The sequence below is a fragment of the Phoenix dactylifera genome, unplaced genomic scaffold (genome assembly GCF_009389715.1).
Source record: "Phoenix dactylifera cultivar Barhee BC4 unplaced genomic scaffold, palm_55x_up_171113_PBpolish2nd_filt_p 000046F, whole genome shotgun sequence".
Taxonomy (NCBI): Eukaryota; Viridiplantae; Streptophyta; class Magnoliopsida; order Arecales; family Arecaceae; genus Phoenix; species Phoenix dactylifera.
The window spans coordinates 2234759-2253584 of NW_024067669.1; the positions used below are offsets into that span (position 1 = coordinate 2234759).

The following is an 18826-nucleotide window of genomic DNA, read 5'->3' on the forward strand; positions in this document are numbered from 1 at the left end:
AAGTGTCGTCTTGTTATTGGCTTCCAACGACACTTATTCGCGTGGTCTTGTTATTTGTTTCCGACGACGTTTTGTAAAAAAGTATCGGTAAATCATCCCTGACGTTTATATGCATTATCTAATTATTAGCTTCCGGCGACGCTTACCAAAAAGCGTCGGAAGAGTTATTTGCTCCCCTCCCAACACTTTTAAACGTCGTAATATATCAACGCTAGTAAAAAGCATCGGCAAATTTTGGCGCAGTTTCTAAATTACCAACGCTTCTTTCTAGCATCGGCATATCACAGTCGGAAATTCTCTTTTTTTTTCTGTAATGATATGTGCATGTATACATAGGCTACATAAATGATATCATTAGTCTGCCGCTTTAACATATGATGCTGATTTTGAGTCTCAAAGTTCAGCAGCACATTCAAACCACATGATCACGTTTCCTGATTTGCACAGCAAATAGAGAAATAGACAAAAGGCTTTGGGTCTCAAACTGCATGCCCATGGTCCCATCAGCTGCTCCCCCAACTATTGTGACCTAAGTTAACTATCGTGGTCTCAGTGTATTGTGATCTAAACCCTTTTCCGTGGTCCAAATTAATCAGTGGTAGGCCACCCTTAGGTCACATTTGTGCTGCACCACCTGTGCACAAATGTGCTCGATCAAGAACCATGAATTAACCACTGGATGCGACGGGAAGAAGTGGCATTTAGAAGTGTTGCTGACTTTACATTTAGGTTTCGGCATAGCAAAGCTTGCACTGTCTTTTCGTCATCGTTGATGATGATTTGGATCACTGCCGGCCGGGGCAACCTTTCGATCTAGGCCTGACTGAACATTGTTGAGAAGCCCTATAAATTGTCGTACCAGATCGCTTCGAAAGGCGCTTGGTTTGATTAGTTTCCTTCAGCAGCCCGCAAACTTCTTTAAGAGGTGATTAGTCTCCTTATGTGGTGGCGGGGTCGTCACGAGCAACAAGCGTCGACAACATCCTTCTCCTACACACTGGGCAGTCCATTGGTAAGGACTCGGTGCTCAACCATGCCACAGCACGTCCGGTCGTTAACTCCTCGCGCCGCTGCCGCCGTTTCTAGGACCGACCGACGCCTCACCTGCACAGGTACCTACGTAGTGTAGTGTCGGTCGCACATTCATAATAGCGTTCGGACTCATGTGCCTTCCAGAACCAGGGGAGTTCCCTTGCTCCTGTTGCGTACGGCCAGCCTTGCGGCGGCAAAAGGTTGGCCTCCGGCCTCGTCCCCCTCGGGGGAGTTGTTTGTTCCGAAGTTTCTCCGATCGGAGTTGTGTCGGAGAAACTTCCTTCCCTATCCCTATAGTTTATAGTCGCTTTTTGACCCAAAGCGTGCCAAGCTATCCGTGCGAGATCTAGCCCTGTTGGCCACAGTTTCGGCATTTCCACTGCTCGAGCACAACTCCGCCGTAAATTTGGTTGGTCTGATAGCATTGCATGGTATATGCAAATGCAGTAATTGGATTTTCTCTTTTTTCTTTTTTTTCTTTGTGCTAAAAACGGTAATATCATATATAACGTATACGGATACAATAATTGAATTCATCAGTGAAAAAAAAATGCCGGAAATAATTTTGTAGAACTTAAAAATGCCGCCAAATATCTCTCATATATATATATATATATATATATATATATATATATATAAATCATACCATCCTATGGATAGATGATGATATATGTAATGCTTAGCAATCAGATGAGGAAGCCACTCAACTCTAATCTATAAAAAAAAAACTTAAAAAAATAAAAATTACAAAAATAAGGTTTACATTTTTTTCCATTAATGATCATAAAACCGGGGTGTATATTCTTTATTTATTATAGTGAGGTCATTTTCTTAAAATAGACATAATAGGTAGAAATGAACTTGAAAAAGCTAAAATTTTAAAAAGTAGATATCAATTTGTACATCAACTTTGCCTTCTAATGCTTCATTTAATTCTTTCTGGATTGAGAGATACATCCGGTCAAAAAAAATTTCGAAAAAAAAAAATTTCAATCTGATTGGCCTGTTTCAGGATATAAATGATGGGATTTGGGCTTGATCGCTAAAATAGTAGCCCTTTTTAAGGGGTAGTGCCATATCGTAGATCTCAAAAAATCAGCTGAGTTTAAAGAAAAAAAGAATCATCTCAATCAAGCGGCATATAACCAAATTACAGTCTTCAGAAAGTTGACTAGCAATTCAACATCGAATCAAAAATAATGTACATTGAATCTGATGATCCTCCTGGATCACTTGGTAAAGCCACGAAACCATCTTTTTATCTCAAATTCTGCTGGCTTACTGTATATAGCAGGATATATATATAAGTCACTCGACAGTGTGTACAGGCGCTTTTTTCCCCCCTGATTATGTTAAGGATGCCCATAGGCTGAGCTTGAGCCAAATATTCAATACTTTAATAAAATTAGCTCGATGATTTGACTTGAACGATTCAAAATTTGCCTTGACATCTTCCTTGTATGTAAGCGCAGAAAAATCTGCTCATAAACAGTCCTTAGTTCAGCTTGTTGGCACCCTGTTTTTTAAAAAGGTTTTCAAATCGGCCCAAAAAAGTGGCATTTCAATCTTGTATCTCAAAAAAAAGCTCAGGATCTGCTTAAGATGTAGGTTAAAATCAAAATATAACTTTGAAACTTGAGAACTAGGATGAAGCTCATTTACATTCAGTCAAGCAATTGTTTTATTGATGGCATTGCTACATCCTAACTCAAACGCTCAGGATATTACTTGGAGTCTACCAAATTAAGATATAATAACCAAGACACAGATTACCGACAGAAAACGAATTCTAGAAGGCAGACAGAGTAGTAACAGTAAAAGATAATCCAAAGTCTACGAACAACAAAGAGGAGGACGGAGACACATTCAGGGCCTGCGACCGTTATGCAGTGCCGAGTACGTACTGTACCGGGACGCCTTAGCCTTATCCCTGCCTCCGCCCACCGCCGGCACTTCCACCCCCGGCAGCATCGCCGCCGCAGACTGGACGGCGCCGCCGTCCTTCCGCGGGATTCGGCAAGGAATGTGAGGCAGGTACGGGCAGTATTTTGGTTGCTTTAAGAACTGGGCGCATTCCGCCGGGGACCTCTGTTCCGGCAACCCCCGGATGCAGTTCTTCCGGACGTCGAGAATTCCCCTCTTTATGAGCTGCCAGCAGCTCGTCCCCACCCAGGTGAAGTAGTTGCTGGACAGCGACAGATTGGCGAGGTGGCCGACGTCGGCCAGCCGGCAAAGAACGTCCGGCACCTCCCCGTAGAGTAAATTCTGAGCCAGGTTCAGCTGCTCCACCTTCTTTAAACAGCCGAAGGAGAGCGGTATCGGGCCGGTGATATAGTTGGTGCCGGCGTCGAACACCGTGGCCTTCTTGAGCAGCCCAACTTCGTAGGGTAGGCAGCCGGAGAGCTGGTTGTTGAGGAAGAGGACTTCGATAAGGGTTTTTCTGGTTCTCCCGATCGAGCGGGGGATCGGGCCGGTGAAGTGGTTGTTGGCGAAGGTGAGGTAGGCGGCGGTGGTGCGGCCGAGGGCGGCCGGGAGGTGCTGGTAGAAGTTGTTGTTGTTCAGGAAGAGTACGTCGAGTTTTATGTCGAAGACGGCGGCCGGGACGGTGCCGGAGAATTTGTTGAAGCGGAGGTCGAGGAAGGTGACGTTCAGGGGGAGGACGTTCATGGGGAAGGAGCCGGGTATGTTGTTGTTGCTGACGTCGAGCTCGTAGAAGAAGCGGAGCTTGGAGAGGCGCGGGATGGTGTCGCGCGCACTGAGGTTGTTGGAGTTGGCGTGGAAGAGCGCGAGATCGGGGAGCTGGTCGACGAACTTCTTGACGCTCGGGGCGGCGAGGCGGAAGGTGTTGAAGTCGACGGAGGCGATGGTCGGCATCTTTTTCCGGTTCGGCGGGGTCTCGCAGAAGAAGCCTTTATATTTACAAACCTTGGCTCCTCTCCAGGTCCGCGTGACGCCCCTGGGGTCGGAGGTGATGGTTTTCTTGAAGCGTTGGATGACGTAATAAGCTCGTCTCTGCAGTTCATTTACGAATTGTAATTTTGGTTTTGGTATCGGCGGTGGCGGCGGCGGCGGCGAGGGTGGCGGCGGCGAGGGCGGCGGCGGCGGCGATGGTGGCGGCGGCGAGGGCGGCGGCGGCGGCGAGGGTGGCGGCGGCGAAGGTGGCGGCGGCGTTGGTGGTGGAGGCGGCGGCGGCGAGGGTGGCGGCGGCGGCGGCGGAGGAGGACGAGGAGAAGGAGGGATTGGAGGAGGTGGGCAAGGTGTAGGAGGGGGAGGAGGTGGACAATTGGGCTCGGATTCTGAAGGGGGAGGGCTGCCGCCGCCGATGCCGATACCGATGCCGATCCCGAGGGCTTCTCGGGTGTTGCTGTGGATTAATGTTGGAAAGGTGGTGGCGTTGGAGAGACAAAGAAGACTTGGGAGTAGTAGCAGTAGTGATGTGAAGAAGATGAGGAATTGCATGGGCGAATAGCTGTTGCTGCTACCGCCGCCTCCCATACCTCACTCCTACTCACACTGACAACTAAACAGCAGTCCAAGTCTTGCGAGAATTAGAAACGTGAATCGGAAAATACTATAAGACCGAACTGAGTGTGTGTCTATGTGTGATAGAGCATGCAATCAGATCACTATTTGGTGAGATTTATAAGCAATCGTGGGTGCCTAAATAATGTGACTAGTTGTCGCAATGGATGTCCGATTGCAGCACCCGAAGATGCGCGGGAAAAAGCTGATCGAAAATTATTGGTGGTTGCCATCTTGATTCTAGACTAGGTCAGGTGACTACCCCCAAACTCGCCCATTTTTACTCAAGCTTGTCGCTCCTTTATTATTATTATTATTTTTTTTTGATACAACAGCGGTTCACACTGCTCTAATATAAGTGCAACTAACAGCATCGAGAAAAAGAAGATGACATAAGCATGAAAGGGCGGCTACAAAATATGTTCAAACGATCTCTTTCAAAGTACCAAGCAACGAAGGAGATAATCTAATTCAAAGCCTTATTTGCTTTTCGATGCATATAAGCAACTTAAATTATATCAAATTTTCCGCTATCTTATAGATATTTTTGAGCAGTACTGGATGCCTCTCTCTCCTCTGCAAGCTTGTTGCTCTGCTAGCTCCTTTTTACTTTACCTTTTAACCAAACGCATGAGGACAAGGGCTGGACAGGTTGGTACGGTGTGCTGCGGTCTGGTCAGATCACCTCAGGCCGAGTGGATCGACAAGCTTCTCACGTGCATGGTTTTCTGGTTCAGTCCACAGGAAATTGTCGAGAGGAGTTCACGTGAGCCACCCAAGAACAAATTAGGAAGCAGACCTTCGTACCCGACCCAACCTTAATTACGTTGCTGCGACGGAAGGTTTCGCCAGCCCGTAGAGGTACGGGGATTGGTTCCGGCTGATGCACGGCACGCGTCTGCATGGTAGGAATATCGTGGCCTTCTCAGAAGCCATGCAGGAATGCTGCCATCTCATGTAAATGGATGATGGACTGGGGCTGTATCATTCAAAAGAAGGGTTCACCCTTGCACGAATGCAGGATCATGCAATTAATGGTCACTCCAAAATATGTATAAATGATGGATGGAGAAGTTCCGAGTACTTTGAAATTCATACAGAATTAATGCTACCCAATGATCAGCATTGAGAAAGAGCACCAATTATTCTTGTCGTGCGAAAGATACAACCTGAATCTATAGATAATAGAATAGTATCAATGATATTTATTATGCTTGGAATATCTAAGATTAGATCAAAAATAGCTGTTAGCTTTCATTGATTCTCTCTATTTTATTGCGATTGCATGTGCTAACCATATAAAACTTGTTGTGGCTAAGAGAGATGAAAGTGACCCCCACTAATATAAGATAGAATTATGTTATTATTATTGGAATTGCATGTAGATAGAACCGATTTGGTGCGCATAGCCAATTTTTATCTCTAGCCACACCCATTTAAGCAAGGGTTTGAGTTGCATCTTTTGCATGAAAGAATGATCAATCCTCTTTTATGATATTGCCCTTCACACATCTCTCAAAGCACTTCAAATCTTTTGGGCATGATCCGTGCGCAAAAGATACAACCATGCATGACCCTTTATGCGAACAAACCAGTTGTTAATTTGGAACCAACAAACTATATCAAGAGATAATTACTGTGCAAGTTGATCTCCCATTGATCCGGACTGTAGATCGAACCCCAGATAAAACCTTAATATCGGACAAGGATGGTGGTTGTCAATATTCTTCGGCAAGGATGCTTCTAACCATGTCGATCTCTCAGCATTCAAGGAATCGAGTCACAGGATGGTCCTTAAAATGTGTGCTATTATTAACCCAATCGTACGTGTTTGATAATTCTCATTGGTTTGTCCTGTTCTTTGCCAACCTGGAGAGCAAATACGGTGGTTTGAGCTACCGTGAATCAAATATGAGACGACAGAGATGTTTTGATTCTTTGGAAGCCTCCCCAACGGTTACTGTAAATTTCCTCTGAGAATTTGTATCTCGCTCAGCTAATAGTTAGGGTTCTTACCTTTTTATTTATTTGGATACTCGCCCAAAGCCCTCGCTAGCTGGTCTATACACTGGAGGATCTAAAGCTTATTGGAAGGTCACAGAAAAGTGAACGGTAAATATGTAACTTTCTCGTTGCTTGTCACGCCCCAGATCTGTCACTAAGGGCCGACCATGTAACATGGCCACATGAACTCTAAAACGATGCCTCAGAAATCATACAAGAGTTAAGTTGAACAATTCTTAAATAATTCCAAAAATTTAATCAAACATTAATAGCCAAACAATCTAATTAAATAAATCCATCATATTCAAATGATCAAACTGACTCAATTGCAAATATTCAAATGTCATTTAGCATCAAAAAATAGACTGACTAACTAATAAATATAAATTCTCACATGCCCACACCTTAATAATAATAATAATAAATAAGAAATTATCAAATAATTATTGCTTATATCAATTTCATGCCTCAAAATACCATAATAATAAATCATGCATAACGGATACACATCTTTTAATGCAATAAATTATATCAAATAAATATATCAAATTAGCATATATCGGATCTGATAATATTTAGGTTTTCAGCTCTAGACTACCACAACTATATTTTCGACTTGCAGCAAAGCATCATCAGTACCACATTTTTGGCCTCTGACGGGGCATCAACAATATTATATTTCCAGCCTATGGTGGGGCATCAACAATATTATATTTCCAGCCTATGGTGAGACATAAACAAGTACCATGTTTTCAGCGCATGGCAAGGCTAGTTCAGAGTACAACCCACAATTTGATTACATGCTTGTTATGTGAATATAACTCAGCATCATACTCTTTTAAAAAAATTGATGCACGCAAGTATCAAAGTCTACACAAATCATAATCAATAATATATGATATATTCTTTCATAAAGATCCATATATACTTAATAAATAAGTGTATACTAAGCAGCCATCATATACCATACAATGCAAAATCATTGATACACAAAATAGCCTATATATAGGTGATTAATGTCCAAGAATTCTTATTTCTATCGATCTAAGACTCAAGTACATTGAATACCGATCCACTCTTCAAGCTATGAACTTAGGATATTAAATAAATTTACCCAAAATTTTCTTGCCTAAATGATTGCTTACCTACAAAGCCAGATCTCACCATCAAAAAAATCATAACTGTCCATAGATTATGGTAGACGATCATAATATATAAGGTCAGCCCAAACCCTCTCCTAGAGCCGCATAATGCCAACCTAGACTCCTCCTAAGGCTACATAACATAGATCCGGGAGACCTGGGACCCCTCATAGGGTCAAGGGTCATCTAGGCCGATCAAGATGTCTGGACTTCCACATGTCTATAATATTTCTAGAGAGAGGAAGAGTGGTGAAGAGAGAGAAAAAGAGAAGAGGAGAGAGAAAAGGAGAAACGAGGAAAAAAAAGAACTTCCTCTCAGAACCTAAGACTCTAGTAAGCGCTCAATAAGCCAAAGTCGTTGGACGTCAAGAGGAGGAGAAAGGAACCAAATGTGGTTTAGCAGTGGCGATCGGAAAAACCTGTTGGTGGAGGTGAAAAGGAGGTCATTAAATAGGCGTTGGAGTATAGGTTTCCTAGCTCTCATAAAAAATTGAGATAGAAGAGGAGTCCACCTCCTACTCTAGCTCTATCTTTTTTTTCATCTTCTGCACTAATTCGAACAACGTTCCATTCCTTTTTTTTTAATCTCCTACTCTAAGTCGAACATGACTTTATTTTTTTCTCTGTCTCCTACTCCAATTCTTACATCTCGATCGATCAAGTAGACTAGACCTAGTTTCTTATTAGCTAGACTGGGTGTTATACAACTTTCCTTTTATACCTATATAGACCGCCAGTGAAACGATAAATGGAAAGTTAAACATTAGATGAACGGATTTTTCTTTCTTTTTCCTTCCTGGAGCTTTTATTGTTACACTAGCGCTACGTGCCCCTCAACTTATCTTTACCAAGTAATGGAATAGAGAAGGGGGATGGATCATGGCATTTTTATTAGTGAACTTGGGATGTTAAAAATGAAAGAAGCTGTATCCAGGTGGTTGCATCCCTCTCTTATTCAAAGGAAGGTCCATGTTCAAATCCAAGGAGGAGTTCCCTCAAAATGTTTGACATGGATTATTTGATCTTCCATCATTATTGATTGGTAGAGTGGCCATCAGTAGCTGAAAATTGCAGCATTTCTTCATCATTTATTGTTCTTGAACCCCAGTCGAAGACTCTTGAAATCGAAGTGCCTACGTTGATACACCCATGACCTAATTTGCATTTAGATGAATGAGCACAAAAAAGAGGAGTTATGTGTAACCTTAAAAAACCAAGTAAGTTTGCTTGAGATTGATTCTCATGTCATCGAGGGTGACGTTAAGAACAGGGGTGTGAATTTGGTGAACTGCACAATTTATAGTTCAATAAATTCACCTAATTGAGAATAGCTGCAAAAAGTTCTTTTTTCTTTCTTTCTTTCTTTCTCTCTTTTTTTTTTAATGCTGTGCTAAAAATGACGTTCTCAGTAGAAACCTTCATATCCTATTTCAAGTGAGAAATAGAAAAATTTTGACTCTTCTACCGTCTTGCTGCATTTCCCTTATTTTCTTAACCTCTCTCCCGACCGGTTCCTAGAGCTATGATTAAATAATTAAATAATTACTTCTTTAGCTACATAATATTTTAAACATTGTAATTATTAAAAATAATACTAAATTCAATTCTAATTTGGATGAAGTTAACACAAAGTAAATATCCTAGCCAGAGTGATGGATTAACCAAGTTATTTTAGAGAGAGAGAGAGAGAGAGAGAGAGAGAGAGAGAGAGAGAGTTTGGACTTGTTGATTTCAGCATCAAATTAAATTGATTAAGTTGGAGTTAGATAATTGGAAAAAATTGTCTAACTCGAACCCGATGTGTTTATTAAATGGTTAGAAATCCTAACATGAAATCACCTGTTTACCAAACAAATAGCTGAGTCAACATTTCTAACCCATTTAATGTACATATTAAATCCAACATGTCAAATAATTGTGTTTATTTCCATTTATTCTGTTTATTAAATCTTCTTTTTTTGTTGGAGACTTGGAGGGGGGCCTAATCCATCCTCTACCCTCTATAACCTCTACGGCCTTGCCTAAATTATGGAGGTCTAAAAGGAAGGTCGACTCCCTACAAAATTGAAAGCCCCGTTGCAAGGGGCAGTACAACTTAGAGTTAATCATGAGCTGTGCCTCAAACTTAAATTCTATTTATTTTTAGTCGGACTTCAGACCAGGCCTTTTTAACATTTAAGATTTTTTGCGTCCAAGCCCAACCTATGATCCGCGCTACTACAACCTTATTTGGGCTTTAGAATCTCTTAAGGCTATAATCTCGAAATAATGAAATAAGTTGAGAGCATGCTCTAGGTCATAAGAATTAGTTAACAATATATAAGTGGGGTCTTCACAGCCAATATGACGATGGAGAGCCAGTTGTTCCAAGTCATAAACAATCAATGGAACAGCACTGTTGGTTTGATGGAGATTGAAAGCCCAAGATCAGAGGGCAGTAACTAATTTCTAACAATCGACTTAACTTTTTAACTATTTTATTTTTATTAATTTTCAATAATTCATTTTGCAGGAGATTGAAACCAGTGTGCATGGGTCCAAGCTTAAACGAGTTATAACCGAGAGCGGGTTAAAATGAGGCTAGTCCAATTGAACTTCTTCCAGTAATTTCCAGCCATCCAGACTCCAAAACTATTTTATCTGTGGTCTGATATGATCAGCCCATACATAATTACATAATTTCAGAGGGCCAAAACGCAAAGATCCATGTTCATATGGACTTCTTTATTTTATTTTATTTTTAAATGATTCATATAAGTGCACTTTATATTCTTTCTACTATAAAGAATGTTAAGGAGGTTTTCAGTCATGGTGTCTCCTCTTCCTTGACATAAGGTTGATTTTGGCAATGCTATTAAGAGATAATCAACACAAAATGCAAATAATAATAATAATAATAATAATAATAATAAAAGACTGCTTGCAAAAGACTAATTGAATGATGCTGGATGTGACCAAGGTTACGAATGTTATTGCCCAAACTCGACTCCAGTGAAGCCTGACCTGACCCCACTCCTCATAGGAATACAAAGCCAAGGCAGGCATGGTATCAATCACTCCAGCTAGCTGTGAGTGGAGACTTCCTTTTTATATTCTTTTGTAGAATCCAAGACCACCTTTTGATCTATTGAGAAGCGTTGTTAGATTGATGTGTCACTTAGTGTTGTTGAAGTTGTCAATTTGAAGGATCACATGCAATGTTTATGGCTTCAAAGTAGGAGAGCATGTGGAGGGGAAGGTAGGTTTTAGTATCCAATTTGTATTTGGGCTGTGTGGCATGTTGATGGAGAGTGTTATCCTTCGCTGCCCCTAATCCTTTCACATTTATATGACACATATTAACTCCAGATAATAAAATACTATATTATTTTTTAATAAAAACATTTATATTTATCCTTCCTACATTCATTAGGTTAATATTGTGTTCCTAAACTTTTCTATTATTTAAACTAATTTACGAATAATTAGTTTTTGTATGAGTTGGCAAGTTAGCTTGTGCAAGTGTCGGCAATCTACTCAAATCATCCCGAGATCAAGTTTCCAATACTTCAGAAATTGCTCCAAATCTCTATATATATGTACATATTTTTCTTTTTGTTAACCATCAAGCATGTAAACATGGTTAAGAGCGCAACAAGGAGTTTATATAAGAGGATCTATATATATATATATATAAGTATGCATATGTATATGTATATTTTTTTAGAACAATGAGTTTATATAAGAGGAGGGATATGGATAGTTGGGATCCCATTTTTAATGATTTTTCAAAGTAGATTTGATGATTTTTCTCTTTGTTTTAGTTTGTCTATTATTTTCCTTGGGAGTTATGTTGCCTATCATTTTGTATCTTTCTTAGTCATCTACTAGGGAACACTAGTTGGCTAATTAACTTTCATGCAAATAATCATACTGAATGCTACGCTATATTTATAATTGTCATTTGTTTATAATTATGCATATGACAATGAAACCTAGTGAACTTGTTTCCAACCAAACAAACAGATGGCATCTTAGGTTGACATCGGCTTACCATTTCATTGTCAATGTTGTTTGTGATCTTGTCTTAAAATAAAAAAAGTAGAAGACATAAGCCTATTATCAACTACCTAATTATGAGACTTTGTGAGATCAAATTATACTATGTGAACTATTTGGTTGAAATTAATCTCGGACACACACACACACACACACATACATATATTTGTTTATGTATATGTATATGATATCAAATCACATTAATCTGCGAATTAGTATAAGATTATGTTTTTTGAACAACCTTGTGCATGTGTCAACCCCTTGGCTGATTAATTTGAGGAAGCTATTGTTATATATGTCAATGTTTCTACTTATTTTTATGCCCTTAGGTGTACCTGAAAAGTTGGGGAGAAGGTGAGATCCTTCATATTTACCTATCTATTATATACCATAATAGATGTGTACATGTGTTTACCTATATATGCAGACACCCTCACTCCAGAGTTTGGGTTTTGTATATATTACAATAGATGGATAATATAATAGATATTGCTCAACTAAGGAACCCAATTTAATGGATGAGTTTGAACTCCATGGAATGTTGCACCTCATTTTCATCATTCATCCACTTGCTGCCCAAGAGACAGTCCACCCTGCATTACTTGTGGATGAAGTTGATGAGTACATGGTGTTTTCTTCCCCAGTCTATGATGCTGTCCCTCGCTGAAGGAACGAGGACCACACAAGGCTTGAAGCCAATGAGACCGACATTCTGCTGCCGAAAAATCTGAGTCTCATGGAACATATTTTTCTTCATGTTTTCGGTGTCGGTGTTCAGAAATATGCTTTGCCCATTCTGTGGCTCCAGCAGCAAGCATCAACCAATTCAATTATTGGCTTACCAGTGCTAGCTACAAGCCATGGCTATGGCTTCCACATATGAGCCAAGTAGTCCCATGTATACATAATAAGCAAACAAGCTTTAAGGATATTGGTGACAACATTTTCTGAATTATCAAGATTTTCTAGATTTTTCTCTCTTTTTATTGACCAACTATTCTTCAACCAATTCGAAACAAATAAATTCCTCAATTATTTATGCATTATTCATGAATGATTCACAACAGATCCAAGTAATCCTTGTGAATTACAGATTAATAATGCTATATGTCACTGTTGTTTTTGGCTATTGTTTGCTCTCTTATGCTTGTTTTACATTAGTACAATGACATTTTAATAATCTTAAATTTTATTGATTTACATGCACAAAAAAATATTAAAAATTTTGTTGTTTAAATGTTCTTCAGATTTATATTTATTTGGATTCTTTCTGAACTTTTGGCAACATTATCATGTATTTTCTGAATTCCAAATCTTTATATGAAGCCAAAATGTCCCCAAACACCCAACCTGTGACCAAACTTACAGAAGAGAACGGTTGGGAAACGGTGGGGCGCCCTTACTGAGTTGTTTTAAACTAGAGAGCAACTCTATGTCCCACCTCTACTTATAAGAGAGCCTTTCAGGGAGGCTAAGAGCTTCCACACTCCATTTTTTTGCTTTTTTAAATTCTCTTTCTCATGGATGGTGGGCTTCCTTTGCTCAATTGTCTTTGGCAGCAAGCTCTTAGAAGCTTCTGTTCTTCCGAAAATCCTGCTAATTCTTCCAAATGGGTTTATGCTGTCTTCTGGAGAATCCTCCCTCGAAACTATCCTCCACCAAGGTAAGAGCTCAGAACCAAAGAAATGGAATGAGGTTTTCTTTCTTTTCCTGATATGTGAGTCAGATATAAGAATTAAACTGGTGGCAGATGGGATGATGGACAAGCAGTCTTCGATCGATCCAATGGAAACAAAAGGAATTGGTAACGTTAAATGGAATGTTTCTGAAGTATATTCAAAGAAGGCTGCTTCTCCTTCTTTCCTTCGTCCTTCACTTTTTCCTGTGAGGCTTTTGACATCATATTGTTTCAGGATTCTAGTATGGGAAGATGGCTTCTGCGATTTTTACGAGTGCGAGCGTGGAAGGAATGCTTTCAGAAAGGGGAGATCCTTTGGACCTGATATCTTCTTTAAGATGTCACATGAGGTCTACAATTATGGAGAAGGGTGAGAATGTTATGAACTTTTTTTTTTTTGAATGGAAGAGAGTTATGAACTATAATCTTGCCTCTACATAGAACATAATAGTGAAAATTTGGAAAAAGAAAGAGAAGAAGATATGAACTAAATGCATTGGAAAATGGATGTTTTTCTTGGTGTTTATTTTCTTCAGATTAATGGGGAAGGTGGCAGCTGATAACAGCCACAAGTGGGTGTTTAGTGAATTCCACACAGAAACCGATCCCAACTTCTCTTCTTCATGGAATGCATCACTTGATTTAGTTAGTAGATTACCTACTTCTAATTTCATTAAAATTTCTCTTCTGCTTCTTCTTCTTTCCCACTTCTAATGTTTGTTCTTCTGTAATTCTGGAAACAGCAACCAAAGGCTTGGGAATCCCAGTTCAATTCTGGCATCCAGGTATGACTATTAATTGGCAAATAACTGAAAAACAACTTTGTTTTTATTTTGCCGGAGAAAGAGTACATCTCTGTTCAGAAGCTTGATCTTTTGCTTTAAACTCCAATGCTTCACAGACTATTGCAGTTGTTGCTGTCAAGGAAGGTGTCATTCAACTGGGTTCACTAGATAAGGTCTGTCCTCCAATCCTTCATATATAAATTCTGAAAATTTTTAAATCTCTAGCATGAGATTTAGACAAGAATAAATGGAGTTCTCTTGGATTTTATTGAGTTATAATTCGATGCTAATAACCTGTGTCTCTTTGGCTGCTAAAGGCTGCAGAAGACCTTAACTTGGTGATCAATATACAGAGAAAATTTAATTACCTTCAGAGCATTCCTGGCATCTTCGCTATGCAACGACCTTACCCAGTTGCTTCAGATCATTATACCAATATGCCCAAACACAACCTGCAGATTAGTGAGATATCGAGGTGCAGGTCGAGACTTGGTCGCGGGGAGGAAGAGGAACTTCCAAGCAAATTGGCTAGTTTTGATTGGAATAGCCCCATGAAGGGCTCCTTTTTCCAGCCTATCCCTCCCCTTCTCCCATCAGTGTCTTACAGTCTTGGGATGCTTCTATCTAGATTACCTTCTGTGACTCCACCCAACAGCCATGCTCAATCTCTAACTTCTGCTAGAAATAATGGCTTTCATGCACCAAATTTGCCTTGCAGTTATAGTCAGAACTCCGATGCGAAACTCAACATATTTGAAGTGCCACAAAGCAAACACCATCTCATCAGCCCTTGCTCGAGCGATCCATGTTATGAGACTGCATTTCTGCAAGGATTTGATGTTCAAGGTGAAGATGGAACAAATATTAGTCCTATGCTTTAACACTACGGTTCATTAAAATTATGTTATTTGCAGCAAGTTGGTCCCCCTATGCATGTCCATTGCTTCATTCCTTGATCCTTATATGAACATGGAGGGAAACCATATGGACCAATATTTTTTATCATGATGCATATATCTATTCTCTGTTTGTGTGGCCATTTGCTGTCTCTTTGACTCAATCAGGAAGGGTTCTTGTCCAGGGTGAGATATTAGGAAACAGATCTGAGTACTATTCATTAAAGGAGCAGACAAAAGTTCTGCAATTGGGTTGGGACCATTGCATCAGACAATGTTTCGAACACTTTTACGAATTCGTACAGGGAACAGATGGTCTAGCCATCAAGAGAATGGTTAAGAAATTGGATTGTGCAAAATAAATGAGTGATACGGAAAACAATACAACATTAAATCAGAACAGACAATGAAGTATAGGACTGAGGATGATCCAAAAAAGAGAGACAAGATAACAGCTGTTGGTTATAGATTGATGATACTTAGAAGTTCAGCTTAAAAATATATTCTAATATGAAGTTTCTACCTGGCTGTCATCTGTTTGACTGATCAAATATCTGGATCATCCCTCTTAACTGTTTTTGTTTTCTGAGCTTAATTGATTTTGGGTTGTAAGCCACCTTTTTCCTCAAAAAAAAAGAGAGACTATTCCTGAACTAAACAGACTTTTCTCTGACTAGATTGCATTAACTGATACAATATATTAATAGTGTCTTTCAACTAAAATTTAAGATTTTAAGTTTAAAATTTATCTAGGGAGCTAAATTCCTCTACTCAGCCTATTGAATCCTTCTAGGTTCGATGGTAGGTTCCTTTATTGCCCTGAGTAAGATTACCTAAATTAATATAGACTCAGTTGTTTGACATCAAACTGATATCCAAATAATACAACAGAGGGTGGCAATGCTCAATCATTAATTTAACCTGTTTAAGTTATTTCAACCCATTGTAGATCAAGCTAGCTTATCTATTTAATAAAAGGGTTAAGTTTGGATGTGGATTTTTAGCCCGTTTAATAAGCATGTCGGGTTCAAATCAACAAATTGTTAATCTATCATGTATTTGACCCAACCCTTATCTTGTTCGATCCGACTCGATTACCACACTTGAATACAATGCTCTCAAACTTTGATGAGTTAAACCCATGAAGCAGATCTCAAATATTTAGTCCAAGAGTTACAGATTGATGTTGAGACAATTAGGGTCGAGTAACTTGAGTTCCGGCAGGACAATTCAGAACTTTTAAAACGTGAATTATACCAAATATGATGGTTGTTCGAACCTTGTAGTAGATCTTAAAGTTCTTAGAATTACAGTCAGGCATAATCCATTATGGATATGGAAAGCTCATGCCATCCTCAACATGCCACCATGCAGATAAGCATCATCATCATTCTAAAGGTCATTTCTATTGTACTCTATATATGACAACATGTAGAGGCACATCTCCTTGAAGTGGAATGATATTAAAGCGTGTGGAAATTTAAGAACTTAGGACATGTTTATTTGGAGCTGGACTCTCATTTAGGCCGTTTGGTTAGAGGGAGTACCATTCCTATTTCAATAACCATGGGGAATGGAAATATCCCAATCCCCCAAAACCCAATCCTCAAAAACCCGATACTCACTCTCCCATAGTATTCAAATTTCATTTTGATTTCAATTCCAGCCATGAACCAAATGTGTTGGGATACGACCATTCAGATTTCTATTCCAATCTATTTCGATTCCAATCGCAAACCAAAATGCTCTTAATTTTGTCACGATTTCTGTTTCTGAATTCCCTGCACCACTGCTTCAAGAATCTTATATTCTCATTGCTCTTTCATACAATCTACACTAAACATGCAATCTGTCAGCATAATGGATCCAGGAGGTGAAGCAAAATGAGATCCAGCTGATAGCACCTCTTTCTGTGGCAGTATGTTAAATATAAAACCTATCAATTATTAATTCTAACAAGGGGCCTCTGCTTAACGGGAGGAGCGAGTTGCAAGGAGACATGATGCTGCGTTCCTTATGAGTAGGATTTGCTAAAATGCTAAGTGAGTAGAAAGCTGTTTGGTCATAAGTTCGGCATTCGAGAACAAGTCAACCATACATGATCATTCGGAATTTGGAAAAAAAAAGAGTAAATTCTTCAAGAGTGGGTTATCTAAAAATATGTAAACTTAAATTATACCAAAAAAAATATGTAAATTTATTCACTTAAAAGAAATATATGAGAGGTAATAATTACAATGCTAGTAAAAAAAAACATTACCACTTGCAACGATATATGGTATCATTAATTTGTATGATATTGAAAAAAATATTAGTCATGAATTGCTCATGAATAAATCATAAAATTCATGTATAATTTGAGAATAATTGAATAATTCTGCATCAGTTTACAACCAAAGGAACCAATAATAATTTGAGAATGTTTTAATAACTCAGATAATGTTGTAACTATGGCAAGGAATCCTTAATAAGATGAAAGTCAATGTGGTGTTAGATCTCAACTCTCATATTAGTCTGGCCTTCTATCATGTCATTTAATTCCTTTAGATTTGGAAGATATGTCTACCCAAATTTTTATTTTAAAAAAATTACTTTAACAAATATATTTTGAGGCTTAAATATCATTATACTCACATGCTAGTGCCTGAACCCTTTGAGGTTGTCGCATCATCATAAATCTCAAAAAATTATTATTATTTAAAAAATTATTATAAATAGATTTATATTAAAGAAATTATAGCTTTCCGAAGTTGGGCTATGCAATCAAGTTCCAAATATGATGGATCTTCCTTCCAAACTCGATCCAAATTTACTTGAAGTTGCCAAATAAGTCCCTTAGCTTCTTGCATATCTTTATAGCATTTATACACCAGGGCAAAAAAAAGGAGTTTGCTTGGTATGCTTAGGAAATTTTAACTCCATTTTATAAATTAATCAGAAGTCATTATATGTAATGTTATTCGTGCAGCCGTCCCCCCCCCCCCCCCCCCCCCCCCCCCCCCAACATAGTTTGTGTGGTGTTATTTTTCAAACCAGAGATATCCTCAATTGAACTAAAACTATTTCATTTGGTAATTGATGTGCCATAAATATAAGAGTGGCTCATGCTAAAAGCAATCCCTTGAAATACATTAAATTGAAGCGATAAGACCTTGAGAGCTATTGATGGAAATCTGATAGCTAGAAGGCTTTGTCTCTCAGTGAATGTGGAAAGCATTAAAAATCCACTGTTGTATGCCTCACACCATTCCATACTCATTCATGGCATGCAAGACATGCATACACATAAGGGACCATCTTGCTTAGTTGTTTGATGCTAGAGTGACACTAAAAAAAAAAAAATATATAGCAATTCTAACTTGCCCACATTAGAAAGAAGCATCCGCAATTTGACTACCTCGCCAAAATTTGGCAATACTTTTTAATAGTATATGTCACATCATACTATAACAATCATGATATGTTTAATGTTCATTAAATTTGTCATGAAATAACTATTTTTCTATGAGATATGGGGAGCCAAGTTTAATAATAATGTTAAAGTTGCCATCTAGTAAAGTTTGTAAAGACCACTCGAGGTTGGTACCCATGACTTGGTGACTTGACTTTAAATTGAGAAAACTTGAGGGAAGAGGGTCATTTTTTTTTATAGGTGGGATGGATCACACACTTATAGAATGAATGCATCCACTAAAGTCAGAAAACAAGAGATGGTTTAGGGGTGGAGGA

The 18826-nt window shown here is 39.0% G+C and overlaps 2 protein-coding genes across 3 annotated transcripts; one reads left to right on the forward strand and one right to left on the reverse strand.

Moving 5' to 3' along the window:
* Positions 1-2689: 2689 nt before the first annotated feature.
* On the reverse strand, positions 2690-4807 carry LOC103713513 (uncharacterized protein At4g06744-like). The gene has a single exon (XM_039116032.1). It carries the CDS (start codon positions 4525-4527, stop codon positions 2899-2901), a length of 1629 nt encoding a protein of 542 aa, XP_038971960.1. The 5' UTR covers positions 4528-4807; the 3' UTR covers positions 2690-2898.
* Positions 4808-13079: 8272 nt separating this feature from the next.
* Positions 13080-15240, forward strand: LOC103712046. 2 transcript variants are annotated; one of them, XM_008798434.3, is made up of 7 exons: positions 13080-13401; positions 13489-13542; positions 13652-13786; positions 13953-14061; positions 14160-14201; positions 14318-14374; positions 14519-15240. In XM_008798434.3, the coding sequence occupies exons 1-7, from the start codon at positions 13259-13261 to the stop codon at positions 15080-15082; spliced, it is 1104 nt and encodes a 367-aa protein (XP_008796656.2). In that variant the 5' UTR covers positions 13080-13258; the 3' UTR covers positions 15083-15240. The 2 variants fall into 2 exon arrangements, with proteins under 2 accessions (XP_008796656.2, XP_008796648.2); XM_008798426.4 differs by having other exon boundaries at positions 13095-13401; positions 13489-13786.
* The last annotated feature ends 3586 nt before the right edge of the window (positions 15241-18826 follow it).